Below are 26,265 nucleotides of genomic sequence, written 5' to 3' on the forward strand. Positions count from 1 at the left end.
GCATGGATGACTGGACCCAGGATATACCAGCAGAACATCGCCTAAAGCATTACACAGCTGCCATGTGTAATGCTTTAGGTGTATCCAGGTGCTTCACGGTGTATCCAGGTGCCATCACTTCCCCAGGTAAATGATGCACACGTACCCAGCCATCCACATGGTGATTCATTGGACCAGACAGCCTTCTTCCAATCACTCAAGGTCCAGTTTCGATGCTTGCGTGCCCATTGTAGGCACTGTCGTCGGTGAACCATGGTTAGCATGGGCTCTCAGTACAGCCTGCAGCTATGCACTTCCATTTTCAGCAGGGTTCAATATACTGTGTGTTGTGACACATTATTCCCGTCACCAGCATTCGAAATACCAGCCAGTTGCACCACAGTCGCCCTTCTATTGCCATGTACCAACTGGGAGAGCCTTCACTCACCTCGCCGGCGGTTTGTGGGTTTCCCCTCCTCAGACCACTTTCAGTAGGTACTAATCACTGCTGACCGTGAGCACCCCACCAGCCGTGCTGTTTCGGATATGCTCTGACCTAGTTGTCTGGCCATTACAATTTGGCCGTTGTCAAACTCACTTAAGTCCGCTGCCTTTGCTATCTGAAGAACACGAGTAATCCTGATTAATGGAGCTCAGTATCAGGTGTTTTTTTATACTGTGTCCAGACCCGCACACGTGCTGTAGTTCACCTGCAGTTGCTTCGATTTGCATAAAAACTCACTGGTCATAATGTTTTTTGGCTCATCGGTGTAATACGTTGATGCAATATGGTCTTAAATGCTGATACACCATAAAATAAATAACAACATAAACCTGAAATACATTTCTCAACTATAAAATGTAAAAATAGTTGTTATACAAATTTATCATGACGATTAAGATGTATATATCAGTTTAAAGCTGTTATACATAACTTAAATGTGTACTATAAAATGAAAGAGACAGCATATACATTGACATTTATATTTTATGTGGCACATGCTTTAAAATTATTAAAGTAATGCTTTATAGAGAAGCTGCCTAAAGTATTATTGTATTTAAGCTGTGTGAATAGTAAAATAGGCTATTAAAAATAGCCTATTTTACTACATGTGAAAAGAATTGATTGGTTAAAAAATTCTTGGAAATAATTAAGCTGAATAATGATTGATGGTTTTATTTATTGTTCACGAACTCCTTTTTAAATATGAAATCTAAAATTTCAGTTTATGAGCAGATTCCATCGCAACACCTTGTACCTGGAGATGTCATCATCCTTCCACGCCATGGTGGTCTTATGCACTGTGATGCAGTTTTAATAACTGGAAATTGTATAGTCAATGAAAGTATGCTTACAGGTGAGCATTTGTGTTTTTATGCATAAATCAATGTTCAGATTGGGTGAATACAATAAAAATTATAAAATAGATAAAGCCATTTGGCCTGGTTGAATATTTTAAAAATCATGGGACTACATTGATCTGTGCTTTTACAGTCTTATGTTTTACAGCAGAACAAGCTATCTTTTGAGAGCTTGCCTTCATATTGCATTGCTTTCAAATGAATGTCATTACTGAAAGGTTATTCTTTCATTTGTTTTAAAAAAAAGATGCTACTTTTGTTTCAACTGTTGTGTTTTGGGAATGTTTTATTTGCTACTAAGGCCCATCTGTTATTTGGTAAGGGACCAGTAAGTTCTGAGACAGGCTGCTGTAAAAGTGGCTTGTCTTTTTTGAAAGTACTGCAGTGCTAAGGGAATTTGTCAAAAAAGCAAAGTTCATTCTATTGGGACACAAGACAATGTTTTCTCTTGCAGTTTAAATTCTGCATTCGTTCAGTTAAAAAAAAAACAAAAAAAAAAAAAACCCAAAATAACAAGGTAGTCTTGTGCTTTTTATACAGCATGCATAAATTATGTACATATATTTAACTTCAGGACTGTTGCAGTACACTGTTGGGTACACGTAAAATTGAATGCATTAATGTTTCAAGAATTATTCAAATTCCCATTTCAGAATAAACAAATGAAATTAGTTTCATCTACTATAAAAAGTTTTGTAAGTGATTTCACTGGCTCTGAGTGACCATGTGACAAAAGTTGCTGGGGGGGGGGATGACTATTTGACCACATGTATTTGTATTAACACGTATTTGTATTAATTTGTATATGAAATCACTTACAAAGTTTTGTGAGTGATTTCACGGGCTCTGAGTGACCATGTGACAAAAGTTGCTGTGGGGGGGATGGCTATTTGACCACTTGTATTTGTATTAACTTGCAGTTAATACAAATACAAGTAACTGAAATCCTGATTGGGCTGAGACTTAAAAAAACTATCGCATTGTGCCAGATTGCCCATAACTCTTTCAGAGCAAAAATTAAATTAAAGCTCATCTGTGCTGAAAGCTGAAGTGCAGGTGTACAGCTGATTATTTAAATTAACAGCTAAATAGAATAAAAGTTCTTACCACTGTGTCACTAGGCATTTAAATTCCACTCAGATAACAAATTATTTAAAAATAGTATTGACATTCACTAAGATTCCCAAATGATACCCTTTCCTCATCATTTTGTAACCTTTGGTTTATGTTGACTGTCCTAATATATCTCTCTCTCTCTCTCTCTCTCTCTCTCTCTCTCTCAGAATGATGGAACTTGCAGCAGAATATCCTTATTATAAATTTAATAGGGAGATGTATCAGCAATACATCCCTGTCTTAGCTGAAATCTTCATGTCCTGATTAAAAGCTGACTCTTTTAGAACATGGGTCTAGAAATAAACAGCTTTTAATCAGGAATCAGAAAATGGTGGCCTGTAGTTCTTTTTTGTGCAGCTCACAGAGTGCCTGACCAATATTATAAAATGCTGCTTGTCAGTGAATTTTGATATATCAAAAATGCAAAAACAGAGAAACAAATAATAGGAAAGAAAGTTGGTGTTTGCTGTACTTTGACCAAATTGATGATTGATTGGAATGACAAGGGAAAGGTTTTTCTTTATTTATTATTATTATTTTTTTATCTGCTAAGTTATGCATTCTTCATTATAAATATGGAAATGAAATGCAGCTCTCTACTACCAATAGGTTGCCAGTCTCTGTTAGATCATTCCAGTTTAAACTGAAAATTAGAGGTGTGCAAAACTTCTTCCTAATTTGGCTACATGTGGAGGAGGTCCTCAACCAATTCAACCTATATTTAACTTTAAATTAGGAAAAGAATCAAACAAATAATTGATCTTCTGAATAAGTTGCCTCTGCTTATTCATATACAACTTGCCTCAACAAGTCCTTGTATAAAAAGTCCAGTACTGACTTGAAATGTGTGTTTGGTTTTCTTTCTAACTATTCCATTCTTTTCAAGGTTAGAATTATTTTGCCATAAGATCAGTAGGATGAATGTGGGAGATACATATTCACTGGTAAAAGAGAAGACAACCAGGGGGCAGAAATTTGCAAAAATTTTGGTAAGAAAAGCAACAGAAGAAGCCACTATGATTGAGGCAGAGAGTTTGGTCAAGTTCGAAGTGGAATTTGGCGAAGGGGAAGGATACGAGTGATAGTGTTTTTGGCAGATGTAGTAGAAATTTGTTTCTAGCCCTTGTAATACTAATAATAACTTATATAATTAAACCTTAGTATTGGAAGAACTCTAAAAGACCTGGGGGTAAGTGTGCACTCAGACATGAAGTTCCCTGAGCAATGTGTACAAGCTGCTAGGATGGTCACGGGATTTTGTCAATAATATACAGAAACTTTGTCAGCAAGGATTAGGAGGTGATTATCATAATGTATAAAGCAGTGGTTAGGCCACAATTGGAGTACTGCATACAGGTCCAGAAGCTTCATTTTAGGAAGGATGCAGATCTGTTGGAGCAGATGCAAAGAAGAGCAACAAGATTAGTGAGGGGAACAAAAGGGTGCTCTTACCAAGAAAAACTTCACACCTGCAAATTGCAACAACTGGAAACTATGTAGATTCTGATTGAGGTGTTTAAGGCTTTGAATGGATTAAGTAAGCTAAACACTGATGGCATCCTTACTCTTGCTCAGAACACATATGAGGAACAAACATTTAAATCGAAGAAGGATATTATAGGATATATGTATGGAAATTTGCTTTCAGCTAGATGGTAGTTGATTGTTGGAATGAACTTCAATATGGTGCTATGGAACTGGGTAGTTTGAATAAAATTAAGGTAGAACCAGACAAATTATGAGGGAATGTGCAGATGATGTGGGAAGGGTTTTTTTTTTTTTTTTTTTTTTTGGCTGATGCTCTATAAGTTTTGTTTCCTTGCCATCGTTTGCCAATACTAATACTAATAAGCCATTTCAATATATATGCATACCTTCCCATGACATATAATAGAAAAGATTGCTAATAATACCATTGCAGGTTTTCAAAATAACTAGAGCTTCTATGATCCTTCCCTTGCATTAGTTCCTTCTTTGAAAGGCTCAAGAGAATCAACAGCATTCTGAAGATCAAGATATACCTCAAATTATTCACATTTTTGAGATCAAGCTTTGTCCCATACCAATACCGGAGAAGCATGGAGAATTTTATTGCATCCCTTGTAAATGCAATTTATACATAGGGCAGCTGGGGTATCTTCTTACTTATAATCTGTACATTGAATAAGAAAGTGATATACATCTTCAGGGAGACTCTTAAGACAGAGTTGGCAGAATAGCTGTCTGGAAGGTTTGAATAAAGAAGGTTCTTTTTAAAATGCAATGAAAGGTTTTTACAATTAAGTTTAAAGATATGTTCATTCAAGCAAACATAATCTCTACTATTAACAAAAGTAGTTGTTCTTCATTTAGTCCTTACAGGCTGAATATATTTGGCAGTTCTTTGCAATTCTAATCCATCTTTATGCAGTAGCATTTTCTATTGGCCAGACTGGAGAAGGATTTCACCTATGTCCCTCTAGTTCAGAAGAGCCATCACAGATTAGTTTCAAAAGCTCATCCTAGACTAAGCCAAAAAGAGTCCAACAAACTAGTACCATGTCCACAGAACTGTTGTTTGTCCAAAAGGTATTCTCACCTCAGGACTTTGCTTGTTCAGATCAGAAATGAGGGCATCAATAACAATAGCTAAACAAAAGTCAACATCAGTAATAGTAGCTCATTTGGTTCAGCTACTATTACTGATGCCTTCCATTTTCTTTTGATATTCTTACTTTTTATACTATACTTATATTCTTTTATGTATTTCTCTTAAATTCATTTGCAATTCAACTTAATTTTAATTAAATATATTTTAAAATCTTTTAATTCTTTGGTTTATGTATTGTATTTTATTTAACAGGAGGTAAGTAATTTGGAACACTGTGAACTACTAGGTTCTCTAAGTTTTTGGACTTTAAATCTTAAATACTTGAAATGAAAGCACTTTATGCTATATAAAGTTTAGAATCTATTTATTACTAATAGAAATGCAGATAATTTCAGATCCCCTTAATATTTTGATTGAAACAATCTGTGCAACATGATGTTCAAACATTATATTAGTATTTGTATTACTTTAAATAAATTTTAAAACCTCTTAATTTTTTTTCTTATATATTATATTTTATTTAATTGTAAGTACCTAGTAAGTTTAGATTATTACTATATTCAATACCACTCTTACACCACATGATATATATATTAAGTTTAATAGGCTAGTAAGCTAGTAAGTTTATTTAATAGGAACCTCTGTATATTTTTGAGGAAGACCCTGATCTGCTTAGTCATAGAATGATTGACTATTTAAATATTCAATTTTCACATACCCTTTTGGATGTTGAAAGTTTATCTTAATTTAAAAAGGGATCAGATAAATGCATGCTTGAAAAAATGGGCAAATGAAGCATAGGAAAGTGATGACATTGTTTATTTTATTATTAATTATTTATTATTAGTATTTTTTTTTTTCTTTTCACTGATGCTGTAGGCTTGCTTCTTTGCATTATTTTGCCAATCCTAATAATTTTTCTAATTGTAAAAACATAAGATATAAATATTTTCACTGTTATATCCTTTTGTAAATCAGCAAAAGATCACTCACTCCCACAAAATTACCAACCTATCTCTCTCACCAGCTGCCTAAGTAAACTCTATAAAGAATGATACACAGGTGACTTACCTGGTTTCTTGAAACTAAAACACTGATGAACAACAGTCAGTTTTGTTTCCAACAAAATGATCCACTTTGGAGCTGATGGTGAAAGGCTGAGACTAACGTCCATAATGCTTACATCATAAATGAACATCTTGTAATGGTAAGTTTTGATATTGAAAAGGTTTTCGGCACTACATGGAGGTATGGCATATTGACAGAACTTTTCATCTAGGATTGCAAGGGCACTATCCAGAATTGATTAGAAATTTTCTTCAACACAGAGCATTTCAGGTCCGTTATCAGTCTGTACTTCCTCGGTTCTGCACTCAAGAAGAAAGTGTCCCATAAGGATCAGTACTACCCCTTTTTCACTTAGACTGAACACTATAACACAGAACATGCCCAATACTGTAGAACTATATATGAATGCCAATGGTTTTACTATACCTTGCCATTCACAAAATATTCATACTATTGAAATACAGCTGCAACTTTTCATAAATAAGTTAGAGGCATAAGCATAGCATTAGCATTAGTAGAGGCATTTGATGCAAGAAAGCAAGCTTATGCAGCATCAGCCAAAAAAAAAAAAAAAAAAACCACTTCCACTTTACTCCTCTGTTTGTTCGAAATACCTGTCCAGCTGAGCCTTAAACTTATTTAGGCTATCAACTTCCACGACAAGGGATGGAAGTCTGTTCCACCAACCAACCACCCGCTGGCTAAAGGCAAATTTCCGCACGTTTATCCTACATCTGTCTTTCCTCAATTTGAATTTATGCCCTCTCAGGTGATTATTCTGAGCGAGAGGAAGAATCCCATCAGCATTGAGCATGCTTAAACCATTCAAGGCTTTATACACCTCTATCAGATCACCTCGCTGGTGCCTAATCTCCAGACACTGTAATTTACAAAACTTAAGCCTTTCTTCGTAAGAGCACCCCTTTGTTCCATTCACTAATCTTGTTGCTCTTCTCTGTACTCGTTCCAGCAGCTCTACATCCTTCTTGAAATGAGGCCTCCAGACCTGTATACAGTACTCTAGGTGTGGCCTGACCATTGCTTTATACAAGGGAATAATCACCTCCTTATCCCTGCTAGAAAAATTCCTATATATCATTGACAATACACCATGAGCTACTTTTGCAGCCCATCTGCACTGCTCAGAGAACTTCATATCTGCCTGCACAACCACCCCCAGGTCCCTTTCATTCTCTACCACTGTCAGTGTAGTACCACAGAGTTGATACGTTGCTCTGGGGTTGCTGTTTCCCATGTGTAGTACTTGGGTCTTACTGTAGAACTATATATGAATGCTAATGGTCTTACTATACCTTGCCATTCACAAAATATTCATACTATTGAAATACAGCTGCAACTTTTCATAAATAAGTTAGAGACATAGATACTGCAGAATGGATATCATTTATCAGAACAAAAAAAATTGCAATTCACGTCTGCAAAAAAACTCATACAAAGTCAACCCCACAGTGACAAACTTCCAAAAGCAACCATGGCGAAATGGAGTATCACCATCAAGGTAAGAGCCAGAGAAAACATCACAACGAGGTCAAGCCCCATCAGAAGAGGAATCTTTCGGGGAGATGCCCTGAGCCCAGTGTGGTTTTATCTAACACATGATCTGCTATCCACCATACTCAACGACAGCAAGTACAAATGTACCCTCAATTAAGGAAGGAACAGCCAGTATACCCTCTCCCACCTGATGCACATAGATGACATCAAGCTCTAAGATGCAACCAAGAAGCAACTCCAACAGGTACTCCAGATCACCGAAGAATTCAGCAATGACATCAGGATGGAATTTGGACTAGACAAATGTAAGACCCACAGACTGCACCAGGGAAAATCAGTTGGTCAAAACTGCCAGCTGCAGACTGGTAAAGAGATTGAAGCAATGACAGGGGGAAAGATCTACAAATACCTGGGGTTGATGCAGGTAGAGCACAAGGAGCAGCTAGAGCACAAGGAGATCAAAGCCTGCCTGAGCACAAAATACCATCAGAGACTCATAAGTCTATTTAAAGCAAAATTGCATGGAGGGAACACAGATAAAGCCATAAAGACCTGTGCAGTCCCAGTGTTAACATAATCCTTTGGAATCATAGAATGGACTAACACCAAGCTGGAGGAGATCGAGGGAAAGACAAAGACAGTGATGATCATGAGCCACCAACACCACACAAAGTTGGCTGTGGAGAGACTAACCATAGCTGAGGAAGCTGCTTGATGGACATCATTGAGAAGCTGAAGAATTACTTCCAGACAAACACAGCACCAGTCTACCAGATCATAAGGAAGAGAGGCAAGTTGAATAACCCCCCCCCCCCCCAATTCAATCTAAGCACAGAGAGCCCTCTTTCACAGATGAAAGAAAGATAGACAAAGAAGGCATTCCATGGCACTGAGACTGAAAGATTCATGTTCTCCATCCAAGACCAGGTAATCATCACCAGGAACTATAGAAAATACATCAGTAAGCAACCCAGAGTGATAGATGACACATGTCAATGCCCACCTAACCCCAGAAACAGTCCAGCACATCACTGCAGGATGCAGAGTGTTCACCCAGATGGAGTACAATCATAGACACGGCCAGGTCACTAGTATAATACATCAGATGTTAGTGAGGAAATACCAGTTGATCAAAGAGAAAGTGTACCGTATTACAAGTACGAACCACAAGGTTGTACCAGAGACCCCAACCCACAAATTATACTGGGACCACACCATAATAACAGACAAGATTATCCTGCATAACACATTAGACATAACCTTTGTCTAATCTGAGTGACATAGTGGTGCCCAACACTGGCAAACTCCAGAAAACTATAAGGAAAAGTTCAACAAGTACACAAACCTAAGACAGGCAGTCAAACAGATATGGCATAAGGAATAAATAATGACCATTGGCATATTCAGGGGGGGAGATCAAAGAAGGTAATTAGCTAAGAATAGAAACAGGTGCATGTATACCTGCGTGTACACCAATGCTAGGAGTTTGGTAAATAAATTTGATGAATTTGAGGTATTGCTCAAAACATCAAAGGCAGATATTGTTGGGATATCAGAGACGTGGTGTCACACAGATATAAGTAATGCGGAACTGGAATTTGGGGAATACAATGTGTATAGAAAGGATAGACAGGACAGGAGGGGAAGAGGGGTTATGCTATTAATTAAGAAACACAAAGTCCAAGGAAGTGAAGCCAGTCGACATCGATGGACAGGGCAGTGTCGAGTCAGTTTGGTGTGACATAAGCATAGGGAAATCAAAATTGAGAGTAGGAGTGTGCTATAGGCCTAATGACTCTGATGAGTATAATAAGATATTGTACAGGGAAATAGAGTGGGCCAGTAAATCAGAGAGTCTTATAATGGGGGATTTTAATTTCCCAGATATTGACTGGAATTTGTGGATTGGTCACTCGCACACTAGCAAGGCTTTTGTGGATTTATTGGATGATTGTTTTCTACATCAGCATGTTCGTGAGGCAACAAGAGGGAGCAATACTCTTGATCTGATTATCAGTAGTGATTCTTCATGCATTAAGAATCTGCAGATAAATGAACCACTAGGTGGCAGTGATCACAGTGTGTTGAAGTGGGATTTACTCAAGGAGGTAACTACCATCAGAGGTAAAGGGAAGGGTTTTTGTTTTCGTAAAGGCGACTATGATGGTCTGAGACAGTATTTAAATTCTATACAGTGGGACCAACTGATGATGTTACCAACAGCAAACTCAAAATGGGAAGCATTCAAGGAACTAATCTTGGAGGCTACCAGGCTTTACATACCAACTAAGAAATATTGTTCAAGGTTTAGGCCTAAATGGTTGTCAGATGAACTAATGAGACATGTGGCAGAGAAGAAAAATGCATGGGATACATACAAATTAATGGGTGACATGGAAGCCTATGATAGATATAAGTTTTTCTGTAACCAAGTCACAAAGGAGATTAGGCAGGCAAAGGCAGACTACGAAAAATCCTTGGCAAAGGATGCAAAGAAAAACAGAAAAGAGTTCTTTACATATTTAAACTCAAGAAGGAAAGGGATGAATCACATTGGTCCACTGGATATTGATGGTTCAACAGTTGAGGATCCTGCTCAGGTGGCTAACAATCTAAACGAGTATTTTGCATCTACATTCACGCATGAGGAGTTATTCAGGAAGGAGAATGATGTAGGTAAAGTAAACATTGGCAGTGAGCTGGATGATTTTGTAATAACTGAGAGGAAAGTGGAGGAGAGATTGTTGAGGATAAACATAAAAAAGGCATCTGGGGTGGATGGGATCTATCCAGTTATATTAAAGGAGGCAGCAAAGGAAGTAAGCAAACCCCTAGCCATAATTATGAGAGCTTCTTTGGACTCAGGGGAGCTACCCATAGACTGGAGATGTGCAAATGTAACCCCAATTCACAAAGGAGGATCAAAGGCTGACACAAGTAATTATAGACCTGTTAGTTTAACTTCTGTTCCAGGTAAATTAATGGAGGCACTGGTTAAAGAAGCACTGCGGGATCATCTAGACAAGAATTCAGTTATAGCTCAGACGCAGCATGGTTTTGTTAAGGGCAGGTCTTGCCTGACCAATTTGATTGGATACTATGATGTAGTCACAAAAGAACTGGATGCAGGGAATAACTTTGATATTATATATTTGGATCTTAGAAAGGCTTTTGATACTGTTGCACATGGAAGACTGCTGCACAAATTGGAGCAGTGTGGCATTGGAGGCAAATTGCTGCTATGGATAAGGGGATGGTTGAGTGGCAGAAGACAGAGAGTGGTAATCAATGGACACTGCTCAACGTGGACTAATGTTATTAGTGGAGTTCCTCAGGGTTCAGTGTTGGGTCCGTTGTTGTTTTTGGTGTTTATGAATGATATTGATGATGGGATATCAAGTTTAATGTCCAAGTTTGCAGATGATACAAAGGTTGGCAGGGTTGTTAAGGACACTACTGACGCTATGCTGCTGCAACAGGATCTGGAAAGGTTGAACAGATGGGCTGAGAGGTGGCAAATGAAGTTTAACATTGACAAATGTAAAGTACTACATATGGGAAACAGTAACCCCAGAGCAACGTATCAACTCTGCGGTACTACACTGACAGTGGTGGAGAATGAAAAGGACCTGGGGGTAATTGTGCAGGCAGATATGAAGTTCTCTGAGCAGTGCAGACGAGCTGCAAGAGTAGCTCATGGTGTCTTGTCAATGATATACAGGAATTTTTCTAGCAGGGATAAGAAGGTGATTATTCCCTTGTATAAGGCAATGGTTAGGCCACATCTTGAGTACTGTATACAGGTCTGGAGGCCTCATTTCAAGAAGGATGTAGAGCTGCTGGAACGGGTACAGAGAAGGGCAACAAGATTAGTGAATGGAACAAAGGGTTGCTCTTACGAAGAAAGGCTTAAGTTTTGCAAATTACAGAGTCTGGAGACTAGGCACCGGCGAGGTGATCTGATAGAGGTGTATAAGGCTTTGAATGGTTTGAGCATGCTCAATGCCAATGGGATTCTTCATCTTGCTCAGAATAATCACCTCAGAGGGCATAAATTCAAATTGATGAAGGACAGATGTCGGATAGATGTGCGGAAATTTGCCTTTGGCCAGCAGGTGGTTGGTTGGTGGAACCGACTTCCATCACTTGTTGTTGAAGTTGATAGCCTAAACAAATTTAAAGCTCAACTGGACAGGTATTTCGAACGAACGGAGGGGTGAAATGGGAGTGGTGTGTTTTTTTTTTTTTTTTTGGCTAATGCTGAATAAGCTTGCTTTCTTGCATATATGCCTCTACTAATGCTAATGCTAAAGGTACCAAAGATCCTACACAAGAGCCTATCAGCAACAGGCCTGACTGGGACCTACAAAGAACTCCAGAAAGTTGTAATCCTGAATATCTGTTGGATAGTCAAACAGTTCCTCAACCAACAGTAATAATAGCCAGACATAACAAGCATTCTGTGCAATTGGTACCAGCCTGTCATGGCGTGGGATCACCCCACCAGGGAGAAATGATAATAATTTAATTTTGATTTATTTTCCCTATAATTAATTATGAGAAAGAGAAACAGAATTGGACCCTAAAAAATATATATTAGTGGAATTGATATTGGTATTTAAAAATAATTAAGAGTTTACCTCAATATTTCTTCATAGGATGACTTCTGCACCATACTCTCCAAGTAAGATTGACTTAGAAATGTGTAATAACTTCTTTAAAATAATTTAATGTGTTCATCACTCTTAGCACATGAACAATCCAACACGTTGGGATCACAGTTGAAGGCCCCAACCCGACCCCAGACGCATAAAACCCTCCACGAATCCTCAAGTGACTTAAGACATTGTCAAATATATATCATGGTTTAAATACAGGTGACCCTTGCTTAACGCTGATAATTCGTTCCGGAAACACAGAGCACTAAGTGAATCCGTGCTAAGCAATCGTCACATTCCCATAAGGTAACATATGTATTTGTGAGTTGCAGTCGGTGCCATAGGATATTTCCTAATCAATAATAAATGGTAGTGTAAAGATGCACAAATGTCGGTCAAAATACTTAATATTCAAATATTTGTACATATAAAATATTCTGCATTACATACATATATAATTGTGGTAACTACTTACGTATCAAAATTAAACTTAAAATGATAATGAAAATCATGAATTTAATTGATTGATCTAAATTGATTTTAATTGATTTAATTTAATTGATGAATTTAATCATGAAAAATGTGTCGATTTTGGGTTGTGCTTTTGCCCTCTTCCTGGTAAACTAAAAGGGGTTTTAATTTTAAATCCCCCACAGTGTTATCACCCAACATGGCATGGGAATGTCAAAAAAACCTGGCATGTTTTTTTTCTTCTTTCAATATGAAACTTCTTTTAGGCATTCGTTTCCAAAAACGTTCTGCTTCATCTATGTTAAAAACTTGGTGAGAAGTATAACACAATTCCCCTCTTCAATAATTTTAACAAGTTCTTTTTTTTTGAAAGTTTCGGCTCCTTGATCTGCACTTGTGGCTTCTCCTTGGATTTTAAATCTATTCAACTAGCCCTTGCTAGTTTTAAATGGTTCCACATTTTTTATTTTTTTTGTAATATTTAGCTTAACTGAATTCTGCATTGGATATTATCTTCAATAAAATTAGTTAGTCTCTCCATTTCAATCCTAATAGCCGGCCTAGCCCTAGTTGCTCGCAGTGGAACAGCTGTCTTTCCTGCCGCTGAAATTAATTCTTTATTTTTTATAATTGTTTTTACAGTTAAACTTGCCAGTTCTAAATTATGGTACACATCTGCTTGTCGTTGACCAGAATCGATTTGCTTCAAAATGTCTAATTTAATTTTTAAATTCAGTCTTTTTCTTACATTTATAGTCTTCATAGTGTGTCCAGACGTTGTTGCTTTTTCATTCTTATCTGCCACTATTAACTCTTTGAAAATGTAATTGCATTGGTTATGATTCAATGTTTGATTAAACTGTCCGTTACGCACGATGTCTAATACTGTACCGAGTGATGACTAGACTTCAGATAAATGCATGTAACACAAATATTACAAGCAATATACTTGAAAATTTTTTAAAATGTTGATCTCGGAACTACATAACAAGTCATTGTACTACAATTAAATTAGCATGCGAGAAATTTTCACTGAGCGTGGGAAAATTTCTGAAGTTGGAATGGGAAACATTTTAATGCTGTTTTGCTATTCATTTTCCAGCTATCGACTCCATCAAATTAAACAATTTCATTAAATATGCCAAAAATTTTCTGTCTTTTTCGCTAGCCTTCAGGTAGGTGATTCCTTGAATGAGAAACTCTAGGATTGTGTCAGCGTGCATCAATCTGTAAATGAGCATTATAGTGATTTGTGACAGCGTTATAGTCAGATATGAGTTATAATATAAGAACAGCGTTATAGCGAATCAGCGTAAAGCAAACTGCATTATAACGAGGGCCTGCTGTATAAAAATAGACTCCGATAAAATTATGTAGTGAAATAAAAGTTAAATATAAGATGTGACGACAAAAAATAATTTATGACAATTTCCTCCATTAAGTGGACCAAGCTTTTCAATTTTTGTCATGTTCACAGGTTGGAAAATGAATGCAAGGTATGTGTGTGTGTGCTTTGATAAAAATAGGAGATTAACTGTTACTGTACATGCTTGTAAATGACCATGTATCTGAAATGAGAAAGGGACGTCGGGTCTTAGAGTTACTATGTAGTCTCATTCTCAAGGTTTCTGCTATCAACAGTTTTGTGTAGTTATGTTGGATATTTAAAATCTTGGCTTTGTTAAACAGGAAAATGTGATTCTCATTTATGGCATGGAAGGACAATTCTGATGCTGTGGCCCGTGCCGCTCGGACCGATGCAGTATGTTCTCTGATGCCATAGTCCATGCTGCTCGGACCTAAAAACAACCAAATATGGTTGCTTCTAGGAAGTGTGTCAGTGTCAGGTTGACTTTGTAGATCTTCAGTGTCTATCAGCCAGTTATGGGGTACAGAGTACAGGTTGTGGTGCTTGTTGTAGGTTTGCTGCATGACTGCAGCGTCAATGGTCAGTTGCACCTTGTATCCTCTGCTCATTGGCTTACATCTCTTCTGCTGCTCGACAATGATATTTCTGGCTCTCTAAGTGGTCTGATATCTTCTTAGTTATGCAGCTAGTTAGGGGCACACGCTTCTTGATTAGACCGGGGTTCGAGCCCATGACCACCAAATATGGAGGATGCGGAAACGTCAGGGAATGACCACTGCATATCCACGGAGCAATATGGCCTTAGTTGCTAATGCTCCTAAAAACCAAACAACAACAACAACAGCTAGTTAGGATCTTGTATATTGTTGGGAGACAGGTGATTAGTCTGAATTTTCTGTCTTTTTCGTTAGCCTTCAGGTAGGTGATTCCTTGAATGAGAAACTCTAGGATTGTGTCAGCGTGCATTATTATCTGGGTGAACTGCTGCACTATGTGCCTGTCTGTTCAGCTGAACTTTTTGCTGTTGTGATACAGTTGAAAACAAGCCACTTTTATTTACTAATAATAAACATTAAGTGAACATAACGTGCAGATTAGGTAGATACCTGGGCGTTCTTTCTCGATGTTTGAACCAATCTGTAGTTGTAGATATTATCTATTCCTGGGGTTCACCAGTTGTGGGACTTCCTGATCGACTGTTGTACATCTTCCCAAATCTCCCATTCCGTCATCTCTTATACATTCTTGGTTTTCTTCCTTTCTAGATCTATCCAGGGTGCATGCATGGCTGTTATGGCTAACTTCACTGCTCCACAGGTTTCACTAGTACTTTTGGGGGGTCCATTGCCTTCCTTCTCCTCTTGTCTGAATTTCATCAAATGTCCTGTTGTCTATTTTCTCTACCTGTAACGGTGAAGTCTCTTAATGAATATAGGTGTTTCTGCTTGAGGATGTCAATGTATTCTTTGATCCTCTGATTATTGTTTTCATGGTTGCTGTAGATGACTTTCTTGAGGACAGCCTTTACTTTTCTGATCAGCTTCTTACTTCTGTTACCCCATTGGTAACTGGAGTAAGTTGTTCTATCTTCACTCTTATCTCTTTTGTCTTCTACTGTAGTCTTTTTTTCCCAGGCTGGTGGTTCCTTGTCTTTGCATTTTATGTTATGTTTGTCTCTGGTTTCCCTCCTGTTAATCCTGGTGGCTGTCAAGCAGCACAGTAAATGGCTGTGTGGATGGTATCTAGTGTTGTTTCATTGTTGTTCAGACAATCTGGTATTATTTGCTTATTGAGGTGGTCTGTGACTTGCCACAGGATTCTGTTGGGTCTCTGCTTCAGTATGGTGTGGGTCTTTGTGGGATCTGTTCCCTCGAATTCTGCTAGGGCTTTCTTTCACTCTTCTTCTATTCTGGATTTTGAAATCTTGTCTGTTTCCAGTTCAGCTGCCCCGGGTTGTAACTTGCTATTCCTCCTCTAGTTCTAGCTAGTTCCTTTGTCTCAGTATTCATTGTTATTTGTAGTTGATCGCTCACATTTGCTTGATTTCTTTTTTCCAAGGTTGCAGGAGCTATCAGTTTCTTCTTGATGATGATCCGTCTCTCTTCTGCTATTTGCTCTTTGGTGACCTGAATAGTCAAGAATTATTCCAATCACTTAGTGTGTAGTTTTGTCCTGTGCATTGTCGTGTCTGTCTCTAGCTTTATTAGGTGCCTCCGTAGCCAGGTGGGAAGGAGCAGCAGCAGTGCATAGCACATGCTTCTTGATTAGACCAGGGTTCGAGCCCGTCATCACCAAATACGGAAGATGCGGAAAGGTCAGGGAATGACCACCGCATATTCCCGGAACAATATGGCCTTAGTTGCTAATGCTCCTAAAAACCAAATAACAAACAAACAAACAACAATCTAGCTTTATTATTTCATAGTATGCTCACATGATGAACGTATTCATTTCGATGATCCACTTCATGCATTGGCTTCTTTTCCTCCTGGGTGATTACTAGTGCAGGAAACACTTCCAGTTGGTTGGACTGGATGGTCTTGCCCTTCAGTTGTTGTGGCCATATAGAAGACAGCACCACTCGCTCCACTGTCTTCTTTTTTTCAGACTGTCTCTGACTTTTGAGCCGACTGGGCTAGCCGGGTGGGTAAAGTGCCTGCCTGGCAACCCAAAGGTCGCGGGTTCAATTCCCGCCTCGGGCTTAGATCAAAGTACTACAAAAACCTTGGGAGGTGCATTATGGTCACAGAAGACTATGCACCAACAACTACCAAAAAAAAAAAAGTCTCTGACTTTTCAAACTAACCCCTCTGCCTGAGGCCTGAACTTGTTCATATCATAGAGAGTCATTGGAAGCTAATATACATTTTATTTGCAATAAATGCATATTTATAATATAAATATATAAAATAAATATATAATTATATTTATTTTAGACAAACTTCTTGTGGGATTCCTGAGCCACTACTAATAATATTTTTTCTAATTATAAAAGCTGAAAATATAAATATTTTCATAGAGTCCAGATTCTCTCTCTCTCGACAATTTCAAAACTATCCACAGATTGCAGTACAGGAGTGTCTGAACAATAAACAGAAATGTTTGTGAATGAGATTGTCTGCAGCACATAATGCAGTATGAAGAAAAAATATTTCTCTGATCTAGTGACTGTAGTTGAGGCATGATACAGGTACTTGAAGTAGAGTGCAAATGACACATTACAGAGTGGAAACATCAATCATCACTCTGACTGAGGAGTCAAAAATTCAAAACTTTTGAAAGTGCTGGGAAAGTTATTTATATGCCATTCTTTGACTCATAGAGATTACTGCTATGCCATTTCATATATGAAGGTGACCATTGTCATTTGCAATGGTCTTTGGAAAAGACAATTTGCAACCAAAACCAAAAGACCTATGAACAGGGTATAAAAGGAAATAAAATTTAAAGGTGGCATAAGTGCATAAATGGTGGAGATATTTTTGAAAAATAAGTACTATCTTTTGAAAAAAAAAAAAAATAAATAATACTCTAAATTATTAAGAAATATACACCATATGAATAATTATAAAGTGAATTTGTTGTGCTAATCTTAGTCAGTCAACTCAACACAATTAATTCATTTTATCCCTGCAGTGTATTGGTGTATTTTTTCTGCATTAATTTAGTATGACATTCCCGTCTGCCTTATACTCTTAATTGGTTCTTGAATATTGGAACATAAGATGGATGAAAGTATTCTAGCTGGTAATTTTGTAAATAATATTGGGAGAATATGCAATCATTGGACTAGAAAAATATAATTTTAAAAATTATATTTTTTGAAATGAAAAATATTCAAGTGAAAAAAAATATATATAAAATATAAATACAATTTTTTTTTTATTTATGTTATTTATTTATTTTTTGTTTGTGCCCCTCTTTGTGTGCTTCTGGTGGAGTGGAGATCTTGCTCATATCCATAAAAATTCTAACAGTACTCCAACTCAGGGGTGGGGAACCTTTTTACATTGGAAGGCCACATTTTATTTAACCAAGATACTATTAGGCTGAATGCTGAGATTTTAATATATACAAAAAAATTATATTTTTATAGGCATATTTATAATTTTAATTACAGCCTGTTATTGTATGAGGAATTTAAGCAAATTAGTGAAGGCATTTATTTGTTTAGCAAAGATGATAACAAAACTAAAAATGGACGAATTTAGACAACAAACCATTTAATGACTTTTTTGTTTTTGCGACTGCTTAATGCCAGATAGTAGTCTGAATTTGGTTCCAACATTGTTGGCGTACTTTTAATTACTCCTCCAAGTGTGAATATCCATCATCTGAGATCTCAAGCTTGTTTTTATTTGTGTCACATATGAAAACGTTGATTCACAACAGTAGGTTGTGCCAAAACAAGATAGCATTTGATAAGCATGTTGACGTAGACATGGGTATTCAACAGCATTTTTCCATATTTAAAGAGGATTGTTCTTCGCATCAAATAGTGACTTCAGAATATTATCTTCTGAGAGCTGAATTAATTTCATCTGTAGGTCATCAATGCTTTGGAAACATCAGTCAGATATGGTTGAAAAGCTGGTTTAAGTGTGACATCATGTTTCTGAAAATCAGCAAACCTTTCATTATATTCTTCAATCAGGGAGTCAAGAACAGCTGTGTATCCTTTCATGTCGCATTTCCTTAATGATTTGTTTGTATCCTGTTCATTAATTACTTTTGCCAGTTCAGGAAAGTGTTCGGCTGAAAGTTCCGATTAGTTAAGCAATGTTTTGAAAAAGGTCAGCCTTTTCCGAAATGCCTGCATTTTAAGCCACATACATTTAGATTTGGTTTTACCTTGTAAAAAATATTCAGATCATTTTTCTTTGACATTATATCACACAAAAATGCATTATCTCTGCCGAATTCCGCTTGTGATTAGTTTTTGCAAAGATAAAAGTTTGACAAGTATTTGTCTTTGGGCCAACCACTGCACTTTAGAATGATGTGGCAGATCCACGCTGAATGTTTCATCATTGCTGAAGCATGTTGCAAAATTGGCAATGTAATGTGATGTATTTGCTCGAATGGTTACAGGTAGTTTACAATACCTGTAACTTTATTTAATGTGTCGCTTAAAACGGTAGATTTGGCACACAGATTCTGTTGATGAAAAGATACAGTGAAAGGAAATCAAAGTATCTGGATCTGGCAGTTCTTTTTGTAGTAACGCAACAAATCCATCATGTTTTCCTCTCTTGGAAGGTGTGCCATCCGTGCATAAACTCACTAAATTGCATAAATTCAGTTTCACTTCATGGCATTTTTCTTTGAAGTTGGTGAAGATGTCAGTTCCATGTGTCCTAGCAGTAAGGGTACCCAAAGTCAGTAACCCCTCATGACAATGAAAACCCGCAATTATAATACCAATAAAAAATAACACCTGCGCTGAGTCAGTAATGTCAGTGGATTCATCCAAGGTGATCGAATAATAAATGACTTCCCATCATACAAGTTTCTAGCAACAGCAGTCGGTCATCACTAGAAATTTGTATGATATGCAACCCAAAGCACGAGGCCTGTTTTCCAATAAATGGCTTCACTTTGGCATATTGCATGAAGTTGTTCTGTTATATATTACAGTCTAATTCATGTTGCCAATCAGTTATGGTCCTCCTTGAAAGAGTTAGTTGTTTGTACTTCTTAACTTTAGCTGAATCTAATCATCCCCACCTTCAATAATGCATTCGTTTATGATTCCATCGCTAAATGGCTTACCTCTTCTTCCAAGTATATATACTACGTTGTGTCGCTTCAGTGATGTCATCTGTTGTCCTGACATAGTTTTGAATATTGTTTTGCTGCTGCTGCTTTCCATCTTTCATTTTCTTATATGCAAACTTTCGAGGTTCTCCTTCTAGTTTAGCGTATTTGTTGTCCTTATGAGACATAATGCTGATTGCATTGTATTTCTTCACTGTTGCCAATATGGCATTGCAGAGCAAGCACATCATTTTATCATTCAATGCCACAACGTAATACTGCAATTCCCATTCTTCATTGAATACTCTCTTTTCCTCCTTTAATGCTCTTTTCTTATTTCTTGACATAATTGTAAGCAGTAAAAATTAACCAGTAAAAATTAAAAATGAAATACACAGATTGATTGAAGATTCAGTTTTAAAGGAAACAAGCACCGATGACACTGGGGAGAATGACCAGAATGTCAACTGATATTGACAGCAGTCAGCAAGATGAATCATCACTAATAAGAATGATAATGTTGCCAAATGAAGTTCAGTTTCAAGTGGAAGTGGTGCCATATCATCTATATGGGAAACAATATTCTGTAAAGATTCGTGAATTAGAATAAATGCTTTATTTTATATTTACTTTAATATATAATTCATTATTATTTTCCTTAACTAGAAAAGGCAGTGCATACATTTTATTTGACGCTTATATTTTCTTTAACATGTTACAGTCCATTCTTAAGAAGCTCTCAGGCCTTTGATGCAAATCACTAGGTGATTGCCAGTTCGCCAATTACTGAGTTGCCACTGACAGTCCTCTCGCTAACTACACAGTTATCGATTGAAATAATTTTACCTGTTCACTTTGTTTTGTCCTCTATCGATCTATCCAATATTTTTATGCCTTTTATGTCTTTTGCTAATGTATGGCCTAAATGTACACTAATTTATATAAGGAGAATAATGATATATAAAATATACGTTACAAATATTTTGAGTTTGGTGTTATGTCATGAAATAAAAGGCTGATTTTGCATTTGAGAGAAATAGACAAAAGGCTGCAGGTTCCCCACCCCTGCTCCAATTGCTTTAAAGTGAACATACAATAACATGATGCTCATGGTGTGTAACTACATTATGGAGTGGTGGAAGGAAGTTTGTTAGAAGGTTATCTTGAATAGCAAGGCTCTTGATGTTCAGGATGATTGAAGATCAGCAAATCATTGATAATTAGTGAAGAAGAACTTAAAAAAAAGTTCCTAATTTCTCCACTAGGCTGACAATGCATTCCTTATAAACCATAGGTTACTGTGCCTGTAAACAACACTAATGCACCTCCAGAAGGTTAATCTGTCATTATTTAAAAGAAACTACCTGATGTTTAAAAGAAGTCACATCTTTTAAGTGAATGAATGTCTTGGCAGTGCCATTTATTTGAAAGTACAGTCGAAGCTCTTTATATCAGCCTTCTTTTTAATGTCCCAACACGTTATAACATCCTATGTGGTTGGTCCCAGCCAATTGCTCATTAACCTAATGCTATTTTATATTCACTATGACGACATTGAAAATAAAAGGATTTCTCTATGATGACCATAAATTTCTACCTCTTAATCTGAATTTTTACTTTTTTATTACAATATTCCCACTTAAAAATGACAGAACGCTTCAAATATATTGAAGTAATTGACAAGCTTGCAGCCTGACTGTAAGAAATCATTTAAGATTTTCCATGCTCTTTTCTCGTAGTGCAGTAATGCTGTGAACCTAGACTAGAAGTTAATTTTATTAGTTAGTGTATGCTTATTGGTAGGACTCCAAGAAAGTGGGTAGCTTTGCAAATTGCAGATAAAGTTAGGATTTTGCAAGCTGTAGAAAATGGTGTGCATTCTAAGACTGACATTGCCAAACAGTACAGCATTCATAAGAGTACTCTGTTTGCTATTCTGAAAGATCAGAAAATGATTGAAAGTTTAGAGAAATCTGCTACTCCAGGTAGGATTCGGGCATGAAAGGCGAAGATCTTGAAAAGGTTTTTTTTGGAATGGCTAATGATGACGCTTGCAAAAGACCTTGCTGTAGATGGTAAGCTTTTAAAAACTAAGACTGAATCATTTGCACATCGAATGGATATTGAAGAATTTAAAAGTTCAGAAGGTTGGTTCCAGAAATTTAAGACTTGTCATGTCCTGTCTTTCAAAAAAGTGTGGGCAAAAGTGCAGCCAGTGACAATGACGCTATAAAGGAATGGGAAGAAAAATCATTTAAAAAGTATTTTGCTGACATACGACCACAAAAACACCCTCATTGCTGATGAAACTGGACTTGGTTATTTTTTTTTTTTTTTTTTTATTTGCTACCGGATAAAACACATTTAAAGACGAGAAATGTAGTGGCAGAAAAAAGGCCAAACAACAGATTACTGTTCTCCTAGCAGCAACATGTCTAGCACAGAGAAGCATGGATGACATCACAGATCTACAAAGAATGAATTGGAGACTTAGATCGTAAGATGAGGGAGAAGTACAGAAAAATTTGCTGTTTGTGAATAACTGCACCCCTCATTGTCAAGAAAACAACCTACGTACAATAACTATCGAGTACCTTCCACCAAATATGATGTCAGTTCTTCAGTCACTCGATCAAGGTGTAATCCAGTGTTTAAAGAAAAACTGCCGAAGATTGCTATTAAACAAAATTGTGCTGTGTCTTGAAAGCAAAATTCAGTGTGAAATGACATCCTGCAAGCAACGTATTTATGTTTCACCATGGGATGAAGTTGATGAAAAAGTGATTTCCACCTGCTTCAAACATGTTGGATTTCCCACCTCGAATGATGCAATGTGTTAATTTTTGGATTAAAGTTTGTAGTGATACAGATGAGGAACCTACTGTGGTTGAACAAGAAGTTTCAGTGAAAGATGCTCATCAAGGATTAGAACTTGTACGTCTTTTCCCCCCCTCCCAAGCGATACCTAATGGCAAAAGTGAAATAACTGTTATCCTTCTTAATTCTCTTTTAAAACATCCTCTACCATTGAAACAGCATGTTTTGACAGATTATTTTAAAGTATCAAACAATTCTCTTCTTAGGTCTTCTCGATAGGTATGTAGCCTATGTAGTGTAATTTACAATTTAATTGTAATAACCTTACTGCACTCTACAATCAATGCAAATATGATGCAAGAAAGCAAGTTTATCTTGCTTTCTTGCATCATATGCCAATGCTTATCTTGTAAGCTTAAAAAATAAAAACTTCCTATTTCAGTCATCCACTTGCTCCAAAAGTTTGTTCCAGCAATCAACTACCCGCTGGCTAAAGGAAAATTTCCGCACCTCTATTTGACAACTGTCTTTCCTCAATTTCAGTTTATGCCTAGTCAGGAGGTGCCTCCATAGCCAGATGGGAAGGAGCAGCAGTGCGTAGCATACGCTTCTTCATTAAGCCGGGGTTCGAGCCCGTCACCACCAAATACGGAGGGTGCAGAAAGGTCAGGGAATGACCACCGCATATCCCGGAGCAATATGGCCTTAGTTGCTAATGCTCCTAAAAACCAAAACAACAACTGCCTAGTCAGGTTTAATCCGAGCAAGAGGAAGAATCCCATCAGCATTGAGCCTGCTCAATCCATTCAAGGCCTTATATACCTCAATCAGATCACCTCACAGGTGCCTAGTCTTTCTATATTATAAATAAGATTATACTATATTGTATTAGTAGAATTACATTAAACATTCAAGCTGTTGCTTGTTTTGTTGCTGATTTTATGAGCAATTGATATTATGTCCGTCTGATATAACGACCATTTTTCTCATTTCCCTGGGGGATCATTATCTAGAGCTTCGACTGTAGTGACACCATCTGGTATTGTGAAGGTGAAATGTACTCTGTGGTGAGCAACAAGACCTTTAAAGACCAGTTTAAATACAAATGGTTGCAGAAATATGTGAAAGCATTAGATATTTCATAATTTCAAAGCGCTAATTTTGTATTGTTATTTAAGAAATAGTGTGATTGTATCTTAGTTTAACTATTTATTATTTTATTGTATAAAATAATAGCTATATGAAATATAAAATAAATAGAATACAGAAAAATCACATGATAAAAATTTAGTTACTTGAGAGACACGTATTGTTATTTAAGAAATTATTTGTATTGTTATTTAAGAAATAGTGATTATATCTTAGTTTAAGTATTTATTTTTTTATTCCATAAAATAATAGCTATATGAAATATAAAATAAATAGAATACAGAAAAATCACGTGATAAAAATTGAGTTACTTGAGAGACACCATAATGCAAATTTGAGTGCTATTATTAATGGCTTGTAGTGCTAATTATGGATATTAGAATAAGTATTTTTGTTCCAAGATCTGTACAAAGAGTGCTATTGTGGATGCCTCTTTTTTCTAATTTTTCTTATAATATGCATCTAAAATTATAAATTCTATTTGTATATGCTCTTATTATTTATACAGTTTTTTGTTTAATCCCAAGACAGTAAATTTTTAATGTTTTTGTAATATGTCTTTTCACATTTAATTTTAAATGTTTTTAGTTATTTGAGGGAAGTTTTGTAAGAGTCTTATCCTTTTAGTTGTTTGAATAAATTAGTTGTTTTGAATAAATCAGTTTATTCAAGAAATGCTCCTATATCTTATTTTAAAATGTTACATGTTAATTTTACCTATTAGAAGTAAATTTTGTTTTGTACTTCATTAGTTATGTGTATTTTCTTGGCAGTTATCTGATTTGGCATTAAGAAAATACTTTATAGGAAATAAAACACTCTGTGTATGCGTAATTTTTTTTTCATTTGTTTAACCTATACTTAAAGAAAAACTGTAAAATTTTTTGTCAGATCATGTTTTTTTTTTTTTTTTTTATTAGGGGAAAGTGTTCCTGTTACTAAGACTCCATTACCAATCTTTGAGAGTTGTCATGGATTTCCTGATAAGTTATACCATCCAAAAGAACATGCTCGCCATACATTGTTTTGTGGGACCAAAGTTGTTCAGACTCGGTATTATGATAATGAAAAAGTTAAAGCTATTGTCATCAGAACAGGTAAAATGCTCTGTTTTTACAGAGTAAGATATATTAATTGAGTATAAATAAATTTTATTTATTAAGAGAAGCCTAAAAGTTAGAGTTAAAAAAAACAAAACAAAAAAAAAAAAAAAACAAGAAAATAGATTAACATGTTGACTGCCTGCCAAGCTAGTTTAAGAAAAAAAATTCCCTGGGGGCAAAAAGTATTTAGTAAATAATTTGATTAGTAATTTAAAATAAATATTGCAATATCAGTGTTGTGTCGTTTTTTTCGCTTAAAATATCAAAAAAAAAGGTTTTTTTTTGTGTCGCCTATATGTGGCCAAGTAGGTTACTCTATTTCTTGAGAAGCCATGTTGGCCACACTCGTGCGATCCTATTACAGCACACATATGAAGGTCGTTTGTGATTAGTTTATTGCACACGCTGCAATAAAGTAATCTCAATAAAATAAAGTCACAAATATTGCAATAAGTTTGTCAAAATAAGTTCTTTTATGCACTGTTGTATTGTGTTGCGTGTTTCTCCACAAGTTTGTACAAGTGTGTTGTTAAAAAAAAAAAAAAAAAAAACCCTTTAAAAAGCAATGGCTAAAAGAAAATTACTAAAAGAAGAATAACTGAGAGAAATTGCTGAAAATAGTAGTAGCTGCTTAGTAGTAGTTCTGAAGATGGAGAAGATTTCAAATCTGTTTCGGTAAAAGATCCTGACTGGGATATTTCTTTTACTTTTTTTCTCATCAGTGTTTTGCATCAGTTCTTCTGCCATCTTCTGGATGGCAGAAGAAAACACTGATGAGCAATTTGAAAAGACCAAAGAACCTGAGATTGAAGAGACTGAAACAAATGAAGTTATTGAATGGACTGAATACGAAGGATGCAAAAAATATATGATTTTACTCACAAATCGGGACTGCAAATAGAATGTATCAAGAAATATTACTCATCTTGAGGCATTTTGATTATTTTCTGATGAAGAAGTCATAAATTTTATTGTAACAGAAACAAACAGATATGCTGAACAGGTGCCTCCATAGCCAGGTGGGCAGGAGCAGCAGTGCGTAGCACATGCTTCTTGATTAGACCGGGGTTCGAGCCTGTGACCACCACAAGCTCGAAGCCCGAAGGTCAGGGAATGACCACCGCATATCCCCAGAGTAATATGGCCTTGGTTTCTAATGCTCCTTAAAAAAAAAAAAAAAAACCAAACAAACAAACATATGCTGAACAGAAAATTCAGAGTACCTGAGCTTCGCGGCAGAGTCATTTAAAAAAGTGGGTTCCAACAACTGCTGATGAAATAAGAGTGTTTCAGGCTTCTTATATGGATGGG

The 26,265-nt window shown here is 36.4% G+C and overlaps 1 protein-coding gene across 5 annotated transcripts in view; it reads left to right on the top strand.

Annotated features, from left to right (window-relative positions):
- Nucleotides 1–26,265, top strand: part of LOC150079142 (polyamine-transporting ATPase 13A3-like) — a 750,840-nt gene that overhangs the window by 309,435 nt on the left and 415,140 nt on the right. For all 5 annotated transcript variants that reach the window (XR_016547547.1, XR_016547548.1, XR_016547549.1 and 2 more), the window contains exons 10-11: nucleotides 1,206–1,337; nucleotides 24,772–24,948. Coding sequence is in view for 2 of the 5 variants with exons in the window: in XM_090383358.1 (XP_090239484.1) it covers nucleotides 1,206–1,337; nucleotides 24,772–24,948 (309 nt within the window). In the remaining 3 variants the exon portion in view is untranslated. The remainder of the gene's footprint in view (nucleotides 1–1,205; nucleotides 1,338–24,771; nucleotides 24,949–26,265) is intronic.

This window comes from Mastigoproctus giganteus, chromosome 10 (assembly GCF_048544385.1).
Source record: "Mastigoproctus giganteus isolate SK-2022 chromosome 10, ASM4854438v1, whole genome shotgun sequence".
Classification (NCBI taxonomy): domain Eukaryota; kingdom Metazoa; phylum Arthropoda; class Arachnida; order Uropygi; family Thelyphonidae; genus Mastigoproctus; species Mastigoproctus giganteus.